This window comes from Gambusia affinis, linkage group LG20 (assembly GCF_019740435.1).
Source record: "Gambusia affinis linkage group LG20, SWU_Gaff_1.0, whole genome shotgun sequence".
NCBI lineage: Eukaryota > Metazoa > Chordata > Actinopteri > Cyprinodontiformes > Poeciliidae > Gambusia > Gambusia affinis.
The window spans coordinates 17,948,119-17,971,985 of record NC_057887.1 but is presented as its reverse complement, the minus strand read 5'-3'; the positions used below and the strand labels follow the sequence as shown (position 1 = coordinate 17,971,985).

Here is a 23,867-nt window from a genome sequence, read left to right as displayed (position 1 = left end):
CTTTCAGGTCATTTGCAGTTTACGCTGGAGATCACGTACAGGTTGCACATATTTGGAAATGTGAACAGCCACGGCAAAAAAAAAGAAAAAAAAGAAAATCCAATTTGACAAAAAAAAACCAACCCAGATTTGAGTCACTTTGGGCTGCAGTGTGAACGTAGCCTTAGATAATTTATGTTTATGATGCAACAACAGGACGCCAATCCTAATGGTCCATTGAGCTACATAGAAGAAAGTGAAAATACAAACCCTCTGGAATATCGTGTGGACGGGAGAACCTTTGAAGGGCAAACTAAGAGCTCCCCAAGGTGCATGCAAGTATTTGTCACGTTGAAACTGTGAAGAGTGCAAATGTGCCATTCTGTAATCACCGAAAAGCGTTTTGGGATGCAGGGAAAACCCTTGAGTGCGTGACAGAGAAAGGGTGTGTTGTGACTTTGATTGGACCAAGATAGAGCAGAAAAGACATTAGTACACAGTAATACCTGGATCATTTTATGTTTGAGAATCTGAGTTATGTACCGTTAAACCTGGACATCGTGACCAAAATTATTAATCTTCTCTCTACTCAACCAAAAACTGGTTTGCACAAGCAACAGCAATACACATACAGTGTATTATCCAAAGTTTTCTTTTCACAAATAACTTCGACATGCCTTGACATCATGACAAAAAAGTCCTTTACCCTTTTTTTGTGAGTGAGTGGCCAGTGTAGACGGCTAATGAGGTAGCCAGAGTACCTTCACACTCATTCTCTTGAAAATAATTGCTACATACCTCTGGTGAAAATATAAGAAGCTTCACAAAGTGAAGCTGTGCTACAAGCAAAGTAGCTCTGAAGAAGCTCCTGGTTGTCTTAATCTTCAGCCAAAAAGCCAAAGCTGCAGGCTGTTTTCCACTCAAGATGCAGCAGTGATACTTGGAGGGGTGGAGGAGGGTGGATACTTGTCAGTGAGGTGTTGGCTAAACACTCCTGAGTATTCCTCCTCCCTGGGAGCTCCTCTGCTAAATCAAGGAGAAATCTGAAATATTGCCGTCATATTTCCAGCAGAAACATCACAGGGACAAGGCCTCTCTTCTTCCCGCTAGTCAGCCGAAGGAAGCCGTCAATCTCCTCGTTTTTTCCGATGCAGATCTGCAGAGGGGAGAGGGAGGAAAAATAGGAGGGCACAGAACAGGAGCAGGGGTGAGAAAACACTTTTAGGACCTGATGCTGCAAGCTACATACTGCTGTCCTCTATAATTTTAACACTTTCTGCATTAATTTACATCCACTTAGAAATAAAAATGCCTAGAGCGAGTGTGTGCATGCAGAAGATAGGAAAAATGTGTGCATCTCCTGGTTGCGCACCTGATTCTCTTTCACAGTCATCTGGCCGTTGTCTCGGTTGCCATGGAAAGCAGCGGTGACCTTCCACACCCGCTCACCCGGTCGGACCCGCTGGACAAAGTTGGCTGGGAAAAATCCCACCTTGTCTCTGCTTTTCCCCTGGTAAACACAACATCCACAAACATTCGGCCTGCTGGTCTACACAGATATGTTTCTCTTTGTTCTGAGAGATTATTCAGAAGTTACTGGAAAGCAAAAATATTAAATACTAAGCATCATTTTCTGAATAAATCTGTTCCTAATGGGGCCATTAAAATCCAAGTTTACTCACACATACACAGTAAACAAGCCAAATTCAGTCTAAAAGTGAATTAGTGACAAAATGAATTAATAAAGCTTCAAAAAGGAATGGAGAGCCAGAAACATTGCTCAAATGTGTCATTACATAAAAAGCAGTCAATCAGCTGATTTAGTCCTACTTAATGACCAATAAATGGTTTTTCATTACCGAATTATTGCACAGGAATCATGTCATAATGAGGTAGAAATGGAGAGCTCTATCAAGACTTCTTCAACTTTATAGTTGCACAAAAATATTTTTTAAATGTCTGAATGCTGCACCTTACAGCCAAAACTCAGTGGAACACAAAAGAACATCAATTCATTATAAATAAATAATCGCAAGAGCTGTCCAAGAGCAAAGAAAGACTTTAGGAAAGCTTAAAAAAAACCCCACAAAAACAATAAGTAGGTGGCATCTGGGAAAACTTGCTGCGTTAGACTCTACTGCTGAAGAGATAAAACTTTAACCAAACTTTATCTGGTTAAAGTTAGCAGATAAAATTTGGACAGATATTAAAATGCCGGTGAATACACTGCAGTCTAATCAGATGAGACCAAAACACAATGCCTGCTAGAAAAACTGTTCTGCACATTATCCCAAAAACAGCAGTGAGAAGATCATTGGGTGGTTCCTGTTTGTAAGCATGAAGTCTTGGCTTACTTAATAATTAATCTAAAATTTGCAGTCAAGGTAGATTTGTTTCCCCCCAAGAGACAATGTTCTCAAACACATCCAAGGAAACCTTTGATTAGTTTCAGACCTACTTCAATCCAATTAAAAATCAGAGTGAATAAATAATCAGAGTTCACAGAATAGGTGTCAAAAACAATTAGGATTTGAGTGTCAGTGTGAGGATGGGTCAGAAATACAGACTTATCGAAGCTGTGATTCCCAAAATACACCTGTGCTAAATATTTAGAACAATTCACATTATTTATAGTAATGTGTGAACTGGTAAAAATATTTAGTGTGAATTTCATGTCATGACTTATTTCCCCTCTAAAATAAATACATTTCTAAATGTACAGAATAATCTGTGCGCTTATGATTTGACAAGTGCAAAAAGTCTCCAAACCTTGACGGCCTCGGGTTTAACAGCCGTAAGAATCCTAATCCTTTCAGTTTTGATTATGTGACACTCTGCATAAACACACAACTCATCTGTAACCTGAATTGAAAGAGATCGTTTTGGTTCTGTCTCTAAATTAGTCTTGCCATCATTAGACAAAAACATATTTCTCTTTGTAGTATTTCTAGTTATTCTCACTTTAAAAGCAGTTTTTGATTTGTAAAATGAGTGACTGATTTGCATTTAAGTCCATGTGCTTAGTCATTTTTGATTTTAATATAATAGCTCACATTATGAACATGCCAGTTTATCTAGAAAATTATTTAAACCACGCACATTTTAAAATTTGATTTCTAGGCTATGCATCTCTCTCATTGTCTCTAAACATATTTGCCCTCAGCTTCCCAAGGCAGGGCGATGCATTAAACATGAGTTACCGTACTATCAATTCAATGGCAATCTGGATATTTATAGTGGTAAAGCTCTTAGCAGAAAGGGCAAAAAGTAGAGCTTTTGAAATATTCAGGGGATAAAAATTACTACAAAGGAGTGGCGCCCACCTTCCACCAGTCTTCGTTGGAGTCGTCCGTGACTTGAATTCGGTCGCCAGGCCTGCAGACACAAACATAATATATAATATGAATTATGTGCCATGTAGATACAGCCATACAGGTGCCTAAAAAACTAAGTAATAATTCGTTTCCTAACCCTCTGAGGCCCAAGTTTCAAATCTCCGCCTGGATATTTCTGCTTATTTTAATTGTACAAAGTTCTTTAAATGTCCTGTGAGTAAATATATGTACCCATTTATCCATAAGAACTGGAACTTTCAATAACTAGCTAATTATTTTTCGCAAATTACCGTCTATTAGAAGTTAATCCTTCTAGGCTGAACGTGTCGGCGATGATCCAGCCAAATTTTGCAGTACCGTAATTCCTCGACACTTGGCGCTCTCTGAAAAATACTCAACGGTTTCTGAAAGGGGAGACGTTGCGCTTTCCAGATAATATCGGGTTATTACGGTAATTTCACTCCCGCCGTACAAGGAGTGAAATTATTCTGAGGGACGCTCTTTTAATACAAAAATACAGTAGTTTCCCAGAAAAAACGGGAGACTTGACAGGTATGGGGTTAACACAGTTATGATGATGGCCCGTGGAATTAATAATGAACAAGTTTTGAGAGGAATAATTGTGAATTTCAATAGAAAACGTAATAAGTAAGGAACAACAAATAGAACAGCTATTGATACCATTTATGTTGAAAAATTACTAGACACATCTTCAGTAAATACTATCTTGGAGAGTTGAGTCAAAAATGTTCAACATAGGAAGTGATTGCAAGAATGTTAGGGTTGTGTAGCTAAAGTTTGCTGTTAGTAATTAATTCAAGTGAATTTATTGCACTACACCTCTGTTAAGGTGTCCATGCTTTGTTATGTTAAATTAGTTTGCATTTTACATATGTATGGTAAACTTATTGCCAGTAAACTGGTTTCCATAGAGTTAAGAATAAATCATGTATTTTATGTCATTTGCTTGTACTGGTGGGGTTTGTAATTGAAAGGAAAAAGAACAGTGGCCGGAAAATGTTTTATTTCCACCCCTGAATGTAACTGCTGTATGTTTCCTTTCTGACTTGATTCTTTCACAAACAGCTTCGAGAGTCACTAAAATCCCAAGCCTGAATTGTTCACTGCAAAAAACAGTGAACAATTAAATCTTACCAAGTAGTTTTGGTCTAATTTCTAGTGCAAATATCTTATTACACTGGAAATAAGATAAAACCAACTTAAAAGTAACTTTATAGCTAGATGTAGAAGCTTGTTTTAAGTAAATAATTAGTTATTGTTCCATTGGCAGATTATTTCATTTAGAACAAGACATTTCTCCCATGTTATAAGTTAATTTATCTGCCAATGGAACTAGTACTTTTTCATCAATATTAAGGAATTATTCACTTAGAACAAGTGTGTGAAAAGTTACTTGTAAGTTAGTTTGTCTTATTCCAAGTGTGTTAAGAGATCTGCACTTCAAACTAGTCCAGAAATACTTGGTAGGATTTTGAGTTTTTGCAGTGTTTAGATTAGCTGCAGGTGTTGTACCACACTCAGCAGTTAGGTGTACCTGCTAAGATACAAAAAGTATTTTCTGACATGCACTCAGTGCAGCTGTTTGTCCTTCCCAGCCTCCCAGCACGTTCCTCCCTCCCAGTCTGAGCCCCCTGCGATCGTCCTGCTGAGCAGGCAGATGGTGTATGAATGTCCTTTCTCACCTGGCCACTCTAATTCATGCAAAATCACGCATACAGTACACAAAGAAATCTTACTAACTGTAGTTCCAGGTCATTCTTCTCCTGAGGCAGAAACTTGTAGAGGGCGATGTACGTGTGAATGGAGTGAACTTCGACTCGCTTCGGAGTCTGGCGACAACAAATGTGCGAGATTAAAAAGAGTCAAAACGTCAAATTTGTCTAAGTGTAGAAACAAAGGAAAGAAATAAAGAGGAAGACAGACTCGCAGAATGCTTGTTCTAATAAAAATAAGCTGGAAGAAGAGGAGTGCTGACTACACACCTTCAGGCTGACCCTGTCCTCTGAATCAGCCTTCTCGCTTTCAGGAGGGGTGAGCACTGGAGAGACAGACACATAAACAAAGACAAAAAGGAAAGGGACGGATAGACAATATGAAAGGTCACATGAAAGAAATAGACAGTGGGAAGAGTGAAAGTGCAAAGTAAAAAGGAGAGAGCTAAAGAGAGAGGGAGAGCTGATGACACTTTGTGACCGAGACGGCAAGGCAGAAGTGAAGGTCAGGTACTGTAAAGTGGTGGCAGAACAAACAGAGATGATCTTTTCTCCTGGGACTAAAGAGCAGAAGGGAAAAGTACCGGATACACACACAAAGAAAACCTCAAGTCTACACTCTAAATGATATCGTAGCAGTTCGTAGCTAACTTTTTGACATTTAGCTTGTAGTATCTCTTTACCAGACACGTGTATACGTGTACAACTCCAGATCTCAAATGCCTGTTTTGGAGGTGAACTGGAAATTTAAAGGGATTCCTCGAAGTTTTTTCTACTCAGAGCACTGATACTTGTGTTAAAACATTTGTATTTTATGTTTGAGAATCTCACATGGTAGCCCTTCTAGGTACCTTAATGCAAGAATATACACTGTACCCACCAATCAGCTCCTCCAGACTAGCAGCAGCAGCAGCAAATAGGAAATACCTGGTGGAACTGCGAGTCTGCTGAACTTATGATACAAACTATTTCTCAGTCCAAAGCTCTACGAACAATTATAAACAGCGTCATAGAGAAACGTTGTTGTGATGAGTGTCGGAAAGGGTACATATTCCAACAAAGCTGGAAAGCTTTTGACCTCTGTTTTGTCATGGAAAATGCTGGACTTAGAAACGTAAGCAGTATAATGCATCTCTGATCCAATAAAAATGATTTGTGCTTACATTTCTAAAAAAAAAAAAAAAAACACCATACACCATAAAATTAGCAGATGAATGCAAAAGAAACAACTTACTTCCTGGAATAATTTCCTCTTCAGCGATTGGTTGGTTTTCTAGTTTACCTTGCACTGTATCAGACTATGATAAAGAAAGCAAAGTCAATAACGTTTCCATTTAACATAAACTTTAACTTAAATGGCCTACCTGGTGTGTATTTTATACCTCATGACAAGGGGATTCGGAGATACTTCCAAAGCTGGAGCGACTTAACTGAGCCAATGACGTCCCATAACGCAGTGCTTCATATACCGGGTCAACAACGACATTCTCCATCTCTGCACAAAGACACAATATTACGATGAGACACTGCAGTGGTTTGTCATTGTGACAAATCATCCAGAGGTTTCATCCCTCACCCTGGGCAGCCGGAGCCTCCTTGACTATACTCAGTGGATCAATGGTTAGCAGAGGAGAGCTGAAGTTTCTCTTAAATGCTCCAGACTGAAATATTAGAAGACCAGAAGAGATGCGAAGAGAGCAAGTTACTTAGAATAGACAGAAAACAAGAAATGAGTTCTGCACCGGAAACGCGAAACCTTAGTAGATTCAAAATGCCTCAAGACTTAATGCTGAAACTCAGAGCACTTTCATTTACAGTCCAACGTCCTGCTGCCTTAACCCTCATATTACCAGTGTTTGATGAAAACAATGGACTTGAACACACAAGACACCCCCAACAAATGTCTAAATCTAAGAATTATCCAACATGACTAAGGCTACGTTCACACTGCAGTCCAAAGTGACACTTCCAAATATATGCGACCTGTATGTGATCTCCTGTCCTGCATGTGCAGCAGAGGGCGCAATAACGAGATGTTCTGTAAGAAATTACTACAATATTTAATGTGTCAACTTTACCATAGAAAGCAACGTATGGGGGAATTTTTCTCCCATAATTCAAGAGCACACATCTTCAGACTGAAAGCAGGACTTCATGTCTTTTGTTCTCAAAACGTCTAATGCTTGTACTCAAAACTTCTGCTCTCTTCCAAATATTCCCTGTCCTTTCTCAAACCTTTTTCCTCCTGCTCAAAACTTGTCTCTGTTCGGATAAAATCCCCGCTTGCAAATCTCTCTGCTCGCGCTTGGAATGAAAAAGCACAGTCGCCTGGCAACCTCTCAGCCAATAGAATAAAAGTCTTACACTGGGTGTGTTTGTTTCCTTCTAGTGGGTGTGCCTGTGTGGCTACTATCTATTGTAGCAACCTGCGCCGCCCTACAGTGGCCGCCCCACCTTAATACTTTTGTTAAAAAATGTTAATAAAATCCAAACCTGGCCGTTGGGAAAACACATTACATCCTGCAATGTCAACAAAAGGCCATGAGCTCAGTAAAATTACATATTATTGCACCAGTGTTGTATTTGAGGACATTTGTAAAAAGCACACACCTGCTCCCAACTACTTCCACCTCTGTTTTACGACAGAAGAAAAGCAAATAATTGCTGTTGACATTTCTCCATCTGAGCCTTCAGACGGGCTGAAGGTGGAACATACTCAAGCTGAATCAGAAGGTTCTAGGCATTGATTCTTCCCTTTTTGACCTTTTGAAATCAAACAAAAAGCCAGTCAATTTTATTTATCCATTTCCTTCACTGTTCTTACATGTTAATAGCTAAAATGTGTTCAAATATTCCCTGCAATTTTTTTGTGAAGTTCTCAGCATTCGCAGCTTCCCATTAAAAGTATTTTACATCTTAACGTTTAATTAACATTGATTACTAAACAGATTTCAGGATTCTAGAGTCATTAATGACTCAGATTATGGAGATATTTTAAAGTGTATGGTCAACACATTAGCTGAACATGACCAAAGGGTGGTGAAGTTCTAATAACACACTGTGAAAAAGTATCTACCTCTGGTTTTGCTTTGCCACAGTTCCATGTTTCACATTAAACTAAATTTTACATCAGACAGATAACCAGAGTAAATACATAAACAAATGTTTTCAAAAATATATATCATTTACAAAGAGGAAAATGCTAATCAACCTATCTTAGCCATGTGTAAATAAATAAACAAACCTCTAACCACCACATTAAAGAGGCAGTATTATGTATTTTATTGCACAATCAAGTAACTGTGTAGCCTTCAGTTGTTATAAAAATGCTATATATTTCAAATATAACTTAACAGGGATTCTGTTAAGGTTTCACCAACTTAAATTTAATGTATTTCAAGACCTTGTAAGACCATTATGTATGGAGTCACAGAGCAAAATCAAAAAAAATATTCTGAGAAAATTTGAAGTTAAATAGTCCTGTCAAGACTAAATTTAAGACTTGTGGTTAACTTATTAAAAGCCAACTTACTGTTTAAAATTAATTTTACATTTTGAGGCCTTAATTTCAGGTGAATTTAAGACTTTGCACAGACTAGGTCATCTCAGACATCTCAACGTTTAGTTTTATATCTCACTAATCTCACCAAACGTGGAGAACCAACATGCAACTCACTTTTATATTTTATAAAAGTGAAATAAAAGCCACTTTTATAAAATATGTTCTGTGACTCGTAGTTTCTTTGTTCATAAAAGAAAGCAAAAATAAAAAATAAAAAATTGATCAAAACCAGACCTCAGATCTGGTATTAAAATAAATTGAGATTTTATTTTTAATTTAATTAAATTTTATCTTTAAGCCTCTTTTTATTGAAAGACTTTAATTTACATGCATAAATGCGGGCTTACACTCCTAATTTCACAAAACGGCTAATCCATGCCTTGGTGAGTGTGCAGTGATCGAAAAGGGCACTGGATTGGTGAGAGCATGCAGATCCTTGGGGGACAGTGTTCGCCTCAAACACAACAAATTTCACACTGAATTAGCCAGACCAGCTGGTACAGAGAGATATTGATTTTCCTGCAAAGTTTAGAGGAAATGTTGCGTCCAGGCAAGTGAGAGAAAGAGGGTAAAGAAGCAGAAAGGTCGCAAGACAGACAAAATACGGGAATGTAACCAGATGAACTTTACTACTGCTAGACTCAGCCTTTTTTCTTCAGATAAGGCATGGCATATGGAAGAGAAAAAAACATTGTCCTCTGCTACTACATTTCCAGTCAATCCATGTTCCAATTATACCTCCACCTTTTTGTCTTTGCTGGTGTGAAAAGGGGCTTTATTCTCTCTCTACAAGCCAGGGATTTTGGGACTGGGCATATTACCAGGGCTAAAAGGCTGCGCCAAATGACTCAGAGAGACACTTAAGGCATCCAGATGCCGTTTAATTCTGCTGACACAGAGCATTTTTAATTTGTGTCTTCTCTCCAAGGAGCATCCACATTCCCAGTACGTTTTGGAAACAATTACAGTAAATCTAATTAATTATGTGACTTTTTTTTTGTTCAGGGTGAAGCAAAGGAGCAACGGAAACACAGAGAACTTCACATAAACAATCAGTACAAATAGCCAATTAAGCATTTTTGAGCTAATAAGCTTCCTTTCAGAGCACAGGATAATCTGTCACACTTAAGCTAAAAGCATAATATTTATGAAAACCTTAATGGTACTGTATATTTATAAGATATTAGGCATATGGCTGAACAATGGCATAGCTGCTAGCACTTTTACGCTGCAGTAAGAAAGACCTGGATTGGAGACAAAGTCTGAAATCTTTCTGCATCGAGTTTGCATGTTCTTCCTGTGCATGTATGGCTTCTTTCTGGGTACTCTAGTCCAAAAACATGACTGTTAGTTTAATTGGTCTCTCTAAATTCACCTTAGGTGTGAGTATGTGCAGACAGCCAATGGGTGAGGGTTTTATTGGCAATTTTAGCATCTGCAGCAGGACAAACCGTGGCTCCATCAGGTGCAAAAGGAGACTACACTCCTCCCATATGGATATTTTTTAACATATGGCTGTAAAGTGTGTTTAGCAAATAAGCACCAAAGGTTTGCTGTAAGTTTTGTTATCCATGTTTTTTTTCCACAAGGAGTTAATTTGCACAAGAGCAAATTAACCCATGAGTGTGCATTACCTAGAGTGAAACACTCTTTTTAACATGAAAAACCGTTTATAAATCACATTATGACTCTTTCGCTAACATCCGCATCCACCGAAGGGGAGCAATGGGGGCGCCGGAGGAGCTCATGCCACCCTGGGCAGTAGCCCATATCAGAAACCTCCACTGGTCAATTTCTTGTTAGGAAACATTGAGTCTCTTACCTTGCCGTTACAGGCCTGCTGAGACAGTTCAGAGGAACACCAAAGATGAGCCGCCAGCTTGCAGGCTTTACAACGCAGCCCTTGCTTGGAATTTCCTGAATACACAGCAGATGAAAAGCACTTTCCGGTTAAGGCAATACGATAATAAATTGCTAAGCAGGTTCCTAATTGACCTACCTTGGATCATATGTTTGCATCGCTGGCAGCTGGTAGGCCTTCGGAAGACATGCTCCTGGAAACAGTGAGTTTTGACCGGTTGCATTGGCTGAGACTTCAGCTGGCTCTTTAAGGTCCGGGACAGCGAAGGGCTGATGGAAGGGGAATGAGAAGACAAGGAAGGGTTGGGGCTGACTGATGGGGATAGAGAGGGAGAGCGCTCATAGCCCAGAGGGGATTCAGAGAAGGGAGGAGGAGAAGATGGAGGTGGTGGCGCTGTGATGAAGGCCGAGGCTGGCCGAGATTCGCCGTTGCTCCGTTGGAAGAAGTTATCCACGCTCTTGCTGCGTATGACTGATTTGAGGGACAGGGAGCGCTTCAGCCGCTGCAGCTGGAACACAGAGTGAATATTTTTAGACTGCTTTGTACAAAAAAGAGTGGCTCAACACATCTCAAAGTGTTTCAGAGAACAACGATCTGAAAGCTTCACATGCTAGAAAAAAAATCAAGGACACAGAATCAGAGAAGGCACATGAATGTGAGCCCAGGGTGAGCAGCATTTCAAGATTTCCAGTATTTTGTTTGTCATTTCCCAAATTTTCACTTCTCCATATTTTCTGCATTTTTAAATTACATGATACAATTTCTGTATTTTTGTTTGCAAATGGCCTTAAAGTCAACCAAATAATAGTATATGAGAGTTTGGATTTATAGCGTAACCCGTGGCTGGATTACGGTACTGCAAATTTGGCTGCATCGCCGGCGATATGTTCGGTCTGGAAGGGTTAAAAACCGGTTGCAGATACTGTACTATGAAATCCATGAACCAAAACTTGAAAACCAAAGGAGGAAACTACGTTGCCCACCTAATTTTCAGTAAATTCATCAAGCATTTATCAGTGGAAGCCATTTTAATTTAGATTTTTGTTGTTTAAAATATTGGCGGGCGTTTAATGTGAAAGTAGGTATCCAGTTTGAAGGGCTATGCAGGGTTTAAACTCTCTGGACGCTGAACGCTTTGACTGTCCCTTCAAAGTCAAGATAACTTCTGACCTTTCGTTTTTATCTTTCTCCTCCACTTTTCCTTAGACTGCAGATTTACAGCCTCTATTTGAACCCACCTATGTCAATACTTCTTAAAATTCATGTTGAATTAATGCTATTGAGCGCCCCGCACGTTCACTGTATGCAGGCAATGATGCACAGCAAACGTTTTGTTAGTCTTTGCTGCCGTTTGCCTCCATTTCGCTGAACAATTAAGAGATTCAGAAATGATGGGAGGGCGGTATATGGAAATAAAACTGCAGTGGAGTCATACATTAAGGGGGGAGGCTGATGGATGAGGACAAGGACGTAATGGGTTTCTGACAGTGAAGAGCAGCTCTACAGTTTGCAATGAACTCATTATCTGGCTGTAGTCACCGCATTAAACTACACAGATTAAGTTATCGTAATGATTTCCAGGTTCATGTGGTGGTTGTGAAGAAATTTAGACAAACATGTTAAGATATTAACAATTTTACAACCTCTCTATCATGTTTATTGCACTTTTTAGCTTTTATATCCACCACATTGTCCACCTGCGCTCACTTCACACAAAAAAAAAATCGATATTATTGAGCAGGTTTCTCCTCTATAAGCTACAGATTTAAAGAATCCAATTAGATTGAGTGATGAAAAGACCCACTAGGTTCCTCTCGTAAATGCTTTCAAGAGAAAGCTGAGTTTATGCTTTCTTTAATGGCTTTTCTTGGCTCAACTGAAGCCCCTATCAGTAATGAGTGTTCCTTTCTATTAGATCTTAAAGCTGCTTTGCTGTGCTGATCTTCTGTCTGGTTTGGAAGGAAAAATGTTGTCTTCCCGCACACTAAGTTTCTAATTAAGTTGTAAAATTTATTTTTGATAAATGTACCTACAAAACATGTAGTTTGGCTCACAAAACATGACAAGACCAGATTGCAATAAACAATTAGATCCGCTGAGAGAAACAGCTGGGCTTGTTCAGGTCTCAGGTCTCGAAATGGGCCGTTTGCAGACCCCACACACCCTGGACACAAACTGTTTAGACTTGAATCTTCAAGTCATCACATTCATCTAAAATGAAATCCTCCTTTTCAGGTGAGTCAATCAATAAATCAAGTTTATTTGAATAGCACATTTCTGCAACAAAATGTTTTGCACCATAAACACAAAAGAGTCAAGAAATGTGAAAACCAGTAACCAGTGATGTCAGTAACGCGTTAATTTGTAACGCGTTACTGACGTCGGACCACTTTTTTCAGTAACGAGTAATCTAACGCGTTGCTATTTCAAATCCAGTAGTCAGACTACAGTTACTTATCAAAATCACTGTGCGTTACTATCTTCTTTTGTTATTTACCATAATCGTATTTCCTCTACTCGTGTTGTCGAGTGACCGACGTCTCTATGCGACAGAAATGTAAACAATGGAGGAAGATTTTGTTGGTGGAAAAACTGGAACTATTTTCAGTTTCTGTCGCCAAGTCCGATTATTACAAGCGGCTTTGGGCTTCATTTTTTAAAGTCGCTTGCAGATTTAATAAGCGGCAGGTTGCACCTTTTTGGGCTCGTTTTTGAACGTGAAGTTGCTCATTTGGGCTTGGAAATAATCAGAGACTCATAATAAATCCAAGAATTTGTCCGTCATTAAGGTAGTTTTACTCAGTCTCTCCTTGTCCATCATTTCCCCGATGATCCGTCCCGCTGTGTCTTTGTTAATGTCAACTTAATTTATTACCTCTGAATGACGTCGAGCTTCGTGTTGCGCTCCAGAAAACGGCAAACAACGAGACCAATATGAACAGCGCAATAAACGTGAAAACAGCCACGAATAAACGTGTCCGTAGTTGCCAATAATTATAATGGAAACTTAACGCCATTATAATTATTAATATTACGATAAGTGTTACAAATCTGTGCAGCCATCTGAGTTGTGGAGCTGCAGGAGGAGCTCTGGGCGCTGAGCTTTGAGACCAAACGCAGGGCCGTAACGCAGAACCTGGAGGCTGGGGGGATTTAGGGGAGGGCTTTAAAATCCTTCTTAGAGTTTTCCAGACAACTGTGGACCACACAAATTACTCACGCTTTTTATTTTTTTGTACTGTTTTTTCTACAATCTCCACTTCAGTTCAACCTTATCAGTGGAGACACATTGTTGATGTTACCATTATAAAATAGCTTACAATTAAGTATTGGCAAAGCTCAATGTGATTTTCACAGGAGGCGGAGCATTGTTGTTAGCAGTTGCTGAAAGTAACTAAAAAGTTACTTTTAATGTAACTTAGTTACTTTCCAAATCAAGTAGTCAGTAATATAACTAAGTTACTTTTTCAAGGAGTAATCAGTAGTCCGATTAAAGTTACTTTTTCAAAGTAACTATGCCAACACTGCCAGTAACAGACATTGTTAAAATGCTCATTATGCATCAAATTGCAGCTCTGAGAGACCATTTAAAATGATCAATTCTCTAATTTTACTTTTTATAGGTATGTTTGAGTAAAATGAACGTTGTTCTTTTATTCTATGAACTGCTGACAACATGTCTCTGAAACTCCAAGCAAATATTTTGTATTTATTCACAGAAAATGAAAAATGAGTCGAAATAACAAAAAAGACGCAGTGCTTTCAGACCTCAAATAACGCAAAGAAAACAAGTTCATATTCATTTAGAAACAACAATACTAATGTTTTAACTCAGGAAGATTTCAGAAATCTATATTTGTTGGAATAACCGTGAGGTTTATAATGAGGTTCAGTGCAGTGGGCTCTTCATCTTTTACAGAGCTGTGTGTCGGTCAAAACATCAGATTATTTCTATGTTTAAAACCCAAAGAATAAAACTTTTCTTCTCTGCGTACATTCACCAAACACATCCACCGTCTGGGTGAACTGTATGACAGTAAAAACTTGATTTTTATGCATTTTTGTGCTGCTCAGTTGCCTCAGGTTTTGGATCCGCTCTCAGCTGTTTCCTACCAGTAATCACAAACCTCTCTTTCATCCAACAATCACACTCCATTGTATTTATACACCTTGATTTTACTCAGTTCTCCAACAAATCTGCCTGTTTCAGCCTTATGTGTTTTTGTGCTCGTCCTCTACTTTGATTTCTCATCTCTCTTGCTTGCTATTCTGGAGTTTTCAACATGAAAACAATATTATTTGTTCCAAAAAGAAACTAATCTTTTTCATTCCTCTTTTTTGTTTATTAATCATTTTGATATCTGTATGCAGACCACAAAAATGTGATTAAGTCTTTTAAAAGTTTAGGTTTGTAACTTAAAAAAAAGCACCAAATACTATCCTAATTTAGTTTATCCTCATCACTGTGCACAAGATGAGACATAAGTCAATAACAGCTGTCTACGCTGCAGGGGATCACACGGCAGAGACTCCTCTATCTTTATTATCGCCAGAGCTTTATAATAAATGTGCAGCATTGTGTTGGAGAAGCTGCTGGTTAACTGCTAGTTATTTTAGTCTGCAACCTTCCCAGAAAAACAGTTTAGAAACCAAAAGCTCAACTCACAACTCTATAATATTTACTGATTAATACGGAGACTCTCTCAAACATTTTAAAATCTATTCATGGATCACAGAAACCGAAACATTCCTTGCTGAACTAGTGACAGGAATTATCTCATCACAGTGCAAACTGTAGAATAAAGAATCTGTAGTAAAACAATTTACTGACAATTTCTAAACAGCGCCACTGATTTCCATATTAAAAGACAAAAAACATGCACAGATTCTTATATGGCACACAATTGATACTTAGTGAAGTACAAAGTAACATTTATTGTAATTTAAAGTCTCAAATCATCTTAACACATTCAGAGTAAGTGTATCGGTCTTCTCACAATGACCTGAGCTTTGAATTAAAGGTGACCTCGATGGGCATCCATCCAGCTGGAGCGCGTTTGGTAAACATCAATTCAGTCAATCTTTTTCAGGGAATGTAAGTAATTCTTCCAGCACTGAGGTTAACTAACATAAACTAGAAAACGTTCTTAACAAGTTCAAGATGTCACTTTTTATAAACATTGATTTTTATATTAATAACTTTTAGGCTTTTCAGTACTATTTGCCACATAAAATGGACAAAACAGAATTCTGAAGAAAAAAGTAAAAATTTTGAAGATTAAAGTTTAAATGCCAGAGAAAAAAGTCAAAATTCCCGAGAAAAAAGTCAAAATTCCAGAGAAAAAAAGTTAAAATTTTGAAGATTAAAGTCAAAATTTTGAAGATTAAAGTCAAAATTCCAGAGAAAAAAGTTAAAATTTTGAAGATTAAAGTCAAAATTTTGAAGATTAAAGTCAAAATTCCAAAGAAAAAAAGTTAAAATTTTGAAGATTAAAGTCAAAATTTTGAAGATTAAAGTCAAAATTCTAGAGAAAAAAAGTTAAAATTTTGAAGATTAAAGTCAAAATTTTGAAGATTAAAGTCAAAATTCCAGAGAAAAAAGTCAAAATTCCAGAGAAAAAAAGTCAAAATTTTGAAGATTAAAGTCAAAATTCCAAAGAAAAAAGTTAAAATTCCAGAGAAAAACAGTCAAAATTTAGAAGATTAAAGTCAAATTTCCAGAGAAAAAAGTTAAAATTTAGAAGATTAAAGTCAAATTTCCAGAGAAAAAAGTTAAAATTCCAGAGAAAAAGTCAAAATTCCAGAGAAAAAAAGTCAAAATTTTGAAGATTAAAGTCAAAATTCCAGAGAAAAAAGTCAAAATTCCAAAGAAAAAGTCAAAATTCTGAAGCTTAAAGTCAGAATTCAGACAAAATAGAGCACTTTTTATTTTATTGGCCCTAATCTTCTTCCATAATAATCCCTACGATGCCATTAAATTGAGTAATTTCAACATGAAATGGGGAAAACCTGAAGGGTTATGAATAATTCTGCGAGGCACTTCAGTCACAACAAAATCTCTGACAATATAAAGATTCAAAATTCCCCTGAGAGGAATTTTGAAGTCTCAGCCTGTTTGGGTAAAATAAGAAAATACAGCAGGCCATGAATGTGATTGAAGGCAACCAGGTTGTTGTATGCACGGTTACTTCACCATTATATGCAAATGAATGAGCCATTGTGATTGTCAGCGGTTTCTAAGAGCCCCTTCTGCAGTTAAGCCCTTTTAACTGCCGGATTTGGAAATGAAAGCCTCTTTGGCAGGCAGCTTGTGGGCTGCTGGAGTCTGCTAAAATGCAAATCACCAAAAAAACAACAGGCAGGCCTTTTAGAGCCACACACAGAGGTGTGAATGTAGCAAGTAGAGAAGGATGAAAGAATTCATACAGCAGCTGCCATTTTGGTGTAATAGTAAAGTTGTTTCACCTTCTGGGGAAATAAAAAGGGGGAGCAAGGAGACAGAAAACCATCAAGGCGCAGATGATCAAATTATCATCCAATTACTTTGTGCATTAAGTGGTAAATTAGTAAAATGGTAATTAACAAACAAAACTCCAAAAATAAATTTTACTCACTGACCTTCAAGTCAACTGAGACTTTATTTTACTTAACTTTTATTTTCTGTTTTATGCTTTGAGTTCTTAATTGTTTAGATTTGTCATTTTTTTTTTTATGTTTTATCTTTGAAGGGACCATCAGCATCCAGAGAGTTTAAACCCTGCATAGCCCTTCAAACTGGGCACCTACTTTCACATTAAACGCCCGCCAATATTTTAAACAAGGAAAAATCTAAATTTAAATGGCTTGCACTGATAAATGCTTGATGAATTTACTGGAAATTAGATGGGGAGCGTCGTTTCCTCCCCTGGTTTTCAAGTTTTGGTTCATGGATATCAGAGTACAGTACCTGCAACCGGTTTTTAACCCTTCCAGACCGAACATATCACCGGCGATGCAGCCAAACTTGCAGTACCGTAATCCCACCACCGGTTACGCTCTCAGAAAGATACCAACTGTTTCTTTAAAAAATTCTGTTCTGACTGAAACTTTTACTTGGTTAAAATTTGGTTTGGTTCCTCTTTCTCTGTGGAGAAACTACATGCAGAAGCATAAAATATTTTCACTAAGATTGGCTAATGTATCCCTTTTTTGAATCCAAACTGTCATACACTGTTATTTGGTTGACTTTAAGGCCATTTGCAAACAAAAATGCAGAAATTGTATCATGTAATTTAGTCCTTTATGACCTAATTTTCAAATCTCCGTCTGGATATTTTTTATTATTTTAATAGTACGCAGTTCTTTAGATGTCCCGTGAGTAAATACATTTGCCCATTTATAAATAACAACTGGAATTTTCAATATCTAGCAAGTTATTTCCGCAGTTTACTGTCTGTCTGTTATGAAACTTTATATTTTTAAAACAGGTGTGAAATTCTGTAGTCATTTGGGTGCACTTAACCCTTCCATGCATGAATTATTATCTTTTATATCAGATTTTATTCCCACAAAGTGTTTATGATTTTCTTACGGCATAAGAAAGGTGGAAAAAATGCAAAGTTGTTATTTGGTAAATACATCAAGAGTAGAAGGAGGGACTGGATATTCCTGAGTTGCTTTTTTGTCTGTCTGCCATATTCAATTTAACTAAAATTTTCTTGCACTTGCAGTGGATGGCCAGTAGTTGGCAGTGTATTGTGTGATGCACTACTGTAGTGTCCACTTTAGTGCTCTCTATGCATTTATAACATAAAAATCCACAAGAAACACAAGAAAGTTGCTTTTAGATAGCTGTTTACTGCAGTGACCTCTATGCATGAAAGGGTTAATTTTATTTTATTTAGGGGTGTCAGACTAAAATAGCTCCAGTTTGATGTATTTCAGAATTGAAGCAGTGATGATATTCTCTGTTTTATGTTATTTCTGGCTGGTGCTTTCAGCCTTTAGACTAATTTTTGCCCAATCATTTTGGCATTGAAATCATGAACATATCCAAGTCAGTCAAAAATTATATGACTGAGTGATGCATCCATCTGCAAACAGAGATATGAAATAAACAAACACAAGTAGGCTGAATCTGTTTTGTCCAGAAATGTCACCAGCACTCATTAAGTTTGCAGATTGGTGCTGGCATGTGTAAGAAACACTCTGAAAGAAGCTGAGATTTTATTCTCCAGGAAGAATGCAGCTAAATAAATGCCAGTGCTGATACACAATGCAAATGAAGAAAATCTGCATGTTACGCTGCTGGGCAAATACACACACAAGGCTGGTTTAATGAGCTGCAAATAACCTGGAATCATAGCAGAAAATTACAAAATGATGAATTTACTTTAATGTAGTCAGCTGGAGCTTGTTTTATCTTCCATTATTATTCAGAGCATTTCTAAATAGCCTTTATCTTTACAATCCAGCATTATCTAAGGGTCAGGGAGTGAAAAGATCAAAATTAACAGTGATGGTGCAGCAGAGGAAAGAAAAGGGATGAGGAAGTGAAGGACAGGTGGAAAAGGTCATCGGACTGCGGAAATGGAAAGAGAAAAGTGTTACATAATCTATGTGTGGGGCATAAAAGTAATACAAAACTGATAAGGTGGTAAATGTGAAATGAAGGTGAGAGGAAGAGCTGGAAAGAAACAGTTTTCATCATTGCAGGCTCATTAAAATGTCTCTGTGTTGGCCAAATATCCAGTGAACTGTGTAGAGGCCCTGGAGACTGCTGCATATCTCCACCTTGCATTATCAGCAGACTTGGCCACTTCAACGACTTTATTAAACTTTATGTAGCGTGCAATCATCATTTCATCCTCACTGAAACAACAGAGGATACAGATGACAATCCAGGAATTACAGAAACCGTTGAGATGATGAGGCAAACAAGAAGCTGCAGTCTGCTGACTGTTAGACAAGTCCCAAATTCATGGTTATTTGATTGTTCTGGATAAAAACAGATGTGTAAAAGCATCAAACATGCCATTTATCTAAGAGGACCTCGTCGCCTTGCAGCTACACGTCCCCTTCCAGAGAGAATAGCCTATTGTTTTTGGAAGGTGGTGCTTGGAGAACATAAAGAGGAGAGTTATAGCCTCTGTAAATCTGTTAGCCCGGGAGAAGTACTAAGAGAGAAATGACAGGGTTAACAAATTATGTTATGGTTTAAATCTTAATTATGAGTGCTGATAATGTAGAAGAATATCACAGGATGACTGAAGGAACTGTTTAACCCTTTATGACCCAGGTTTCAAATGTCCACCTGGATAATTTTGCTTATTTCAATTGTACACAGTTCTTTAAATGTCATGTGAGTAAATATATATTTCCCCATTTATAAACAACAACTGGAACTTTCAATATCTAGCAAGTTATTTTCGGAATTTACCGTCTATTAAAAGAGCGTCCCTCAGATTAATTTCACTTCCTGCTACGGCGGGAGTGAAATTTTTAAAATAACCCGACATTGGCTGGAAAGCGCAACGTCTCCCCTTTCAGAAACCGTTGGAATTTTTCAGATTGCGCAAAGTGTGGCGGGATTATGGTACTCCAAATTTGGCTAAATCATCTGCATTCCTTTTGGTCTGGAAGGGTTAAACCACAGAGTACAGTTTATTCATACCAAGCTTATCAAATCTGCAAGTGTCATTAAAGCACAATACTAAGGCAAATGGACTTGCAAACAATTATGAGATGAATTTTAATTTTTAGAGCATGGGTGCGCATTTATCGTGTCGTTTATCATTTATTCTTATGAGAATTTTGATTTAGAGTTGTTACAATTTGCAGCTGGTGCTGTTTACAAAAACTCAAAGCTGTCCATTTTGCCAGAATTGTTACTTCTGCTAGATATTGAAAGTTCCAGTTGTTATGGATAAATGGGTAAATATATTTACTCACAAGACATTTAAAGAACTTTGTACAATTAAAATAAGCTCAAATATCCATGCGGAGATTTGAAACTTAGGTCATAAAGGGTTAAGATGAATACTAATAAATTTGAAACTATGATTAAACGCAGCTACTGTGAGCAGTTCTGTGATACAAATCACACTTCTTTGTCCTAAAGAAGATTATTATAAATAGTAATATTTTTTAGAGCAGCATATTTTGTGCTCTGCCATGCAATCACAACCATAAAATTGCCTAAAGAAAACGTATTCGTCACTTTTTACCACTAAATATTGCGATAAAGCTTTAAGTTTATATTCCCTAAAGCTATTTTAGAGATTCTTGAAGAAAGAAATAAAGTGAGAGATTGCATTTCTGCTCATCTACTCAAATATTAATCCAATCTTGAGTGCAAGGTATTTGAATGACATGTGCTCCAAGTGATTATAGAGGAATAATAATATTTTTGGAGTCGTCACCTTGCCTGTAGGTGGAGGAGGTGGAATAACTATTCACTCTGTGTCACTGCCTCTATTAGAAGCGCTCTAGAAAGCTGGTGGGCCCACTTAGCACTGTAATAAATACTCCAAGGGGGAACAGAGAGAGATTGAAGAGAGACATGAAGGAGAGCTGCTGCTGATGGGCTGAAACAGATGGATGCAAAAGACGGATATCAGGAGGTTGAGGTTGTTGGGAAATTATTAAAACGAAGAAAAAATAGTAGGGGTATCAAAAGAAATAAATAAAGAAAGAAAGTAAAAGAACCTCTTGTGACATATTTACTAAATTCCTCTTCATTCCTCTACAGGATGTTTAAGGGAATGGGCTGCCAGCAGGGGCTAGACAAACATCTAAACTACATGGTCGATGTAGCTTGGAGATCCATTTTCTCTTGACAACCACTTGGGTGAATTATGACCGAGCCCCTAGCAGGACACCGCAAACATCTGCTAGATGATTGGCTCATAAATTCAAGCGCCACCTCGCTGCCCACCATTCATTATCGTATCTGTAGACAAACAGAGACAACAACAAGAAATCTGCTCTGCTGGGCTTAATCTGGGCCCCCGTGGAGACGACCAACAAAATCTATCAGAAACCAATAATCTCTGATAATTAAGGTTGCTTGTTAGAGCTCAACTGAAAGTGTAAAAAATGAAAGAAAAATTAAAGGGTGGTCAAATAATGAGGAAGAACAAGTTTAAGATTTATATCAAGATAATTAAGATAATAAACAGTATAAAGCATTAAACTGATATTAGATTAATATTCAATATTAACTTGTGGATTACCAATAAGTAGGAGGTAGCTACAGTATTTACTTTTTTATAATTTGTCAAATTAATATCACAAATTTTGTCTATCATCTCGCTAGCTAACTAACTAGCTAGCTCTGTAAAAAATTAAGAGACCGCTGCAAATGATCAGTTTCTCTGATTTTACTTTTTATCGGTATTTGTTTAAGTAAAATTACCTTTGTTCTTATATTCTATGAACTACTGATAACATGCGTCCGAAGCGTTCCAAACAAAAATTTAGTATTTATTTGGTCAAAATAAGTAAAAAGATGCAGCGCTTTCAGAGCTCAAATAATGCAAACAAAACAAGTTCATATTCATTTGGAAGCAGCAATACTAATGTTTTAACACAGGAATAGTTCGGAAATCAATACTTGGTGGAATAACCATGAGGTTTTCAATGGGTTCAGTGGAATCATTATATATCATGTCATGCATTTGTGTTGAACCCCCTTAACTCTGATATCCCTAAATAAATTGAGCAAAGTTAAAAGTTTCCCATTTACTAAGCATTTATGTGTAATATAATCTCAGTATAACTGTAGTTAAACTATATTAGTGAACCTTGATTGTTCATAACATTGTTAGGATATAAAATAATATCTTCCATTCATTTAAATGTACAGAGGGGGACAAATCTGACAGTAACATAATCACACAATAATGAATGCAGTTATTAAATCCAGCCTATAATTTATGTATATTTATTCAGAGTAATAAGATCATGTTAAGAAATAAAACAAAACAAAGAGAGAGCATGTGAGAAAGCATTGCATACCCAGTGTTAGGTATGCTGGGAGATCGGTGATGATGTGGGCCTGTTTCACGAGAAAACTTATTAGATAGAGACCGTGAAATACACGATAAATAAAATAGTAAACTAACAGCAAACTGAAAATGGCTAATTACTGAGTGGTATAATGATCCAAAATGGTTCATCAGGCATAAAAAAACATTTTTTTTCGTAGTCGCCCCCAGCAATAAATACAATAGAAAACCACTTAAGATGAATAGAGGGTATGATAAATGTGCAAAGATCTCCCAAAAACTATGCCACAACCTTGTCAGATGTAATAATAAGTTGTACAAATTGTCACAATAATTGTGACTTAACATGTATTTTTCCTTCTTCATCCATCTAATTTTAAAAGTTGTTTCAAATTTTGACTGCAAAATGTTAAATATATGCCAAAAGTTTGAATAAACAAATACTATTACTGTATAGCATTGCTAATAAAGTCATTACTTTTTCAAAGTCAATGTTAAACAAAACATTATGTTTTAAATAAAGCAACAGCAGCAAAAGCAGTTCTCTTGTGCATCAGTCAGAAATAAGTTTTGTTTTTAATTTGTGATCTACAAGAAAATGAAAGCTGTCGTTGAATAGGTGTTTATTTTTTTCAGTACGCATGTCAGCGGAAACATGCACACCTTTGTGTAATATCTGCTCTCTAACTTTGAGGTCAGGCAAGGTGGGAGAATTACAGAGGCTTACAGTTGTTATGCAAGACCTGGAGCCACTACAGAATTAGCTTCGTAAGGCAGAAAACGCTCAGTCACTCATTTCTAAAATTACCTTTATTTGAATTTAAAGATAGACCTCACCTTGTTACCAAACATTAAAACCTACTCACAAAAAGACATTATTCTTTAAAAGAAAATCTAGACGCTAGTTTAAATAATTAATCGTTGGTTTTTTCTGTTTTACAGTTGGCGTTTGATGAACAGGTGTGTTGTTACCTTTGATTCCGGCTGACCGGACACGGTGGTACCCTGCCGGTTTAGGTCCCGGTTCTGAGGTTCGCTTTCTTTTTCGCTGATTTCCGTCATCTCGAATCGGTAAAAATGCTCCTCCAGCAGCAAACACCGAAGTCCGTGGAGACAGAGGAACGAGAAAACTATTCATACAGAGAGCTCTTAAATATGTGGCGTGGAAAAGAAGAGGAGACGTTACAGACTCTAAACGCTAATCTACAAAAAAAAAATCCCAAAAAAACCCAGTCAAATCCTTTAAAAGAGACCAGCTGCCTTTCAGGGTTAAAGCTCTGGAAATGAAGCCAATAAAATACCGGATTAAAACCAGAATATCCGATAAGACTCCGCCGCCTCACGTCTGTCTCGTGCCCCGGACAGTATTTCTTCTCGCGCGCACACACGCGCTCCTTACAACAACTTTAA

General features: G+C 37.4%; 1 protein-coding gene across 2 annotated transcripts; it reads right to left on the bottom strand.

The window, feature by feature from the left end:
• LOC122823343 (SH3 and cysteine-rich domain-containing protein 2-like) lies at positions 1-23,842 on the bottom strand. 2 transcript variants are annotated; one of them, XR_006369318.1, is made up of 11 exons: positions 23,430-23,842; positions 10,609-10,978; positions 10,432-10,526; positions 6,624-6,708; positions 6,430-6,542; positions 6,282-6,345; positions 5,318-5,373; positions 5,072-5,164; positions 3,303-3,354; positions 1,352-1,489; positions 1-1,135 (listed from the first exon to the last, which is right to left on the bottom strand). XR_006369318.1 is itself a non-coding variant. In XM_044102850.1 (11 exons), the coding sequence occupies exons 1-11, from the start codon at positions 23,517-23,519 to the stop codon at positions 1,037-1,039; spliced, it is 1,251 nt and encodes a 416-aa protein (XP_043958785.1). In that variant the 5' UTR covers positions 23,520-23,842; the 3' UTR covers positions 1-1,036. The 2 variants fall into 2 exon arrangements, 1 of the variants encoding a protein (XP_043958785.1); XM_044102850.1 differs by having other exon boundaries at positions 5,076-5,164.
• Positions 23,843-23,867: the final 25 nt, after the last annotated feature.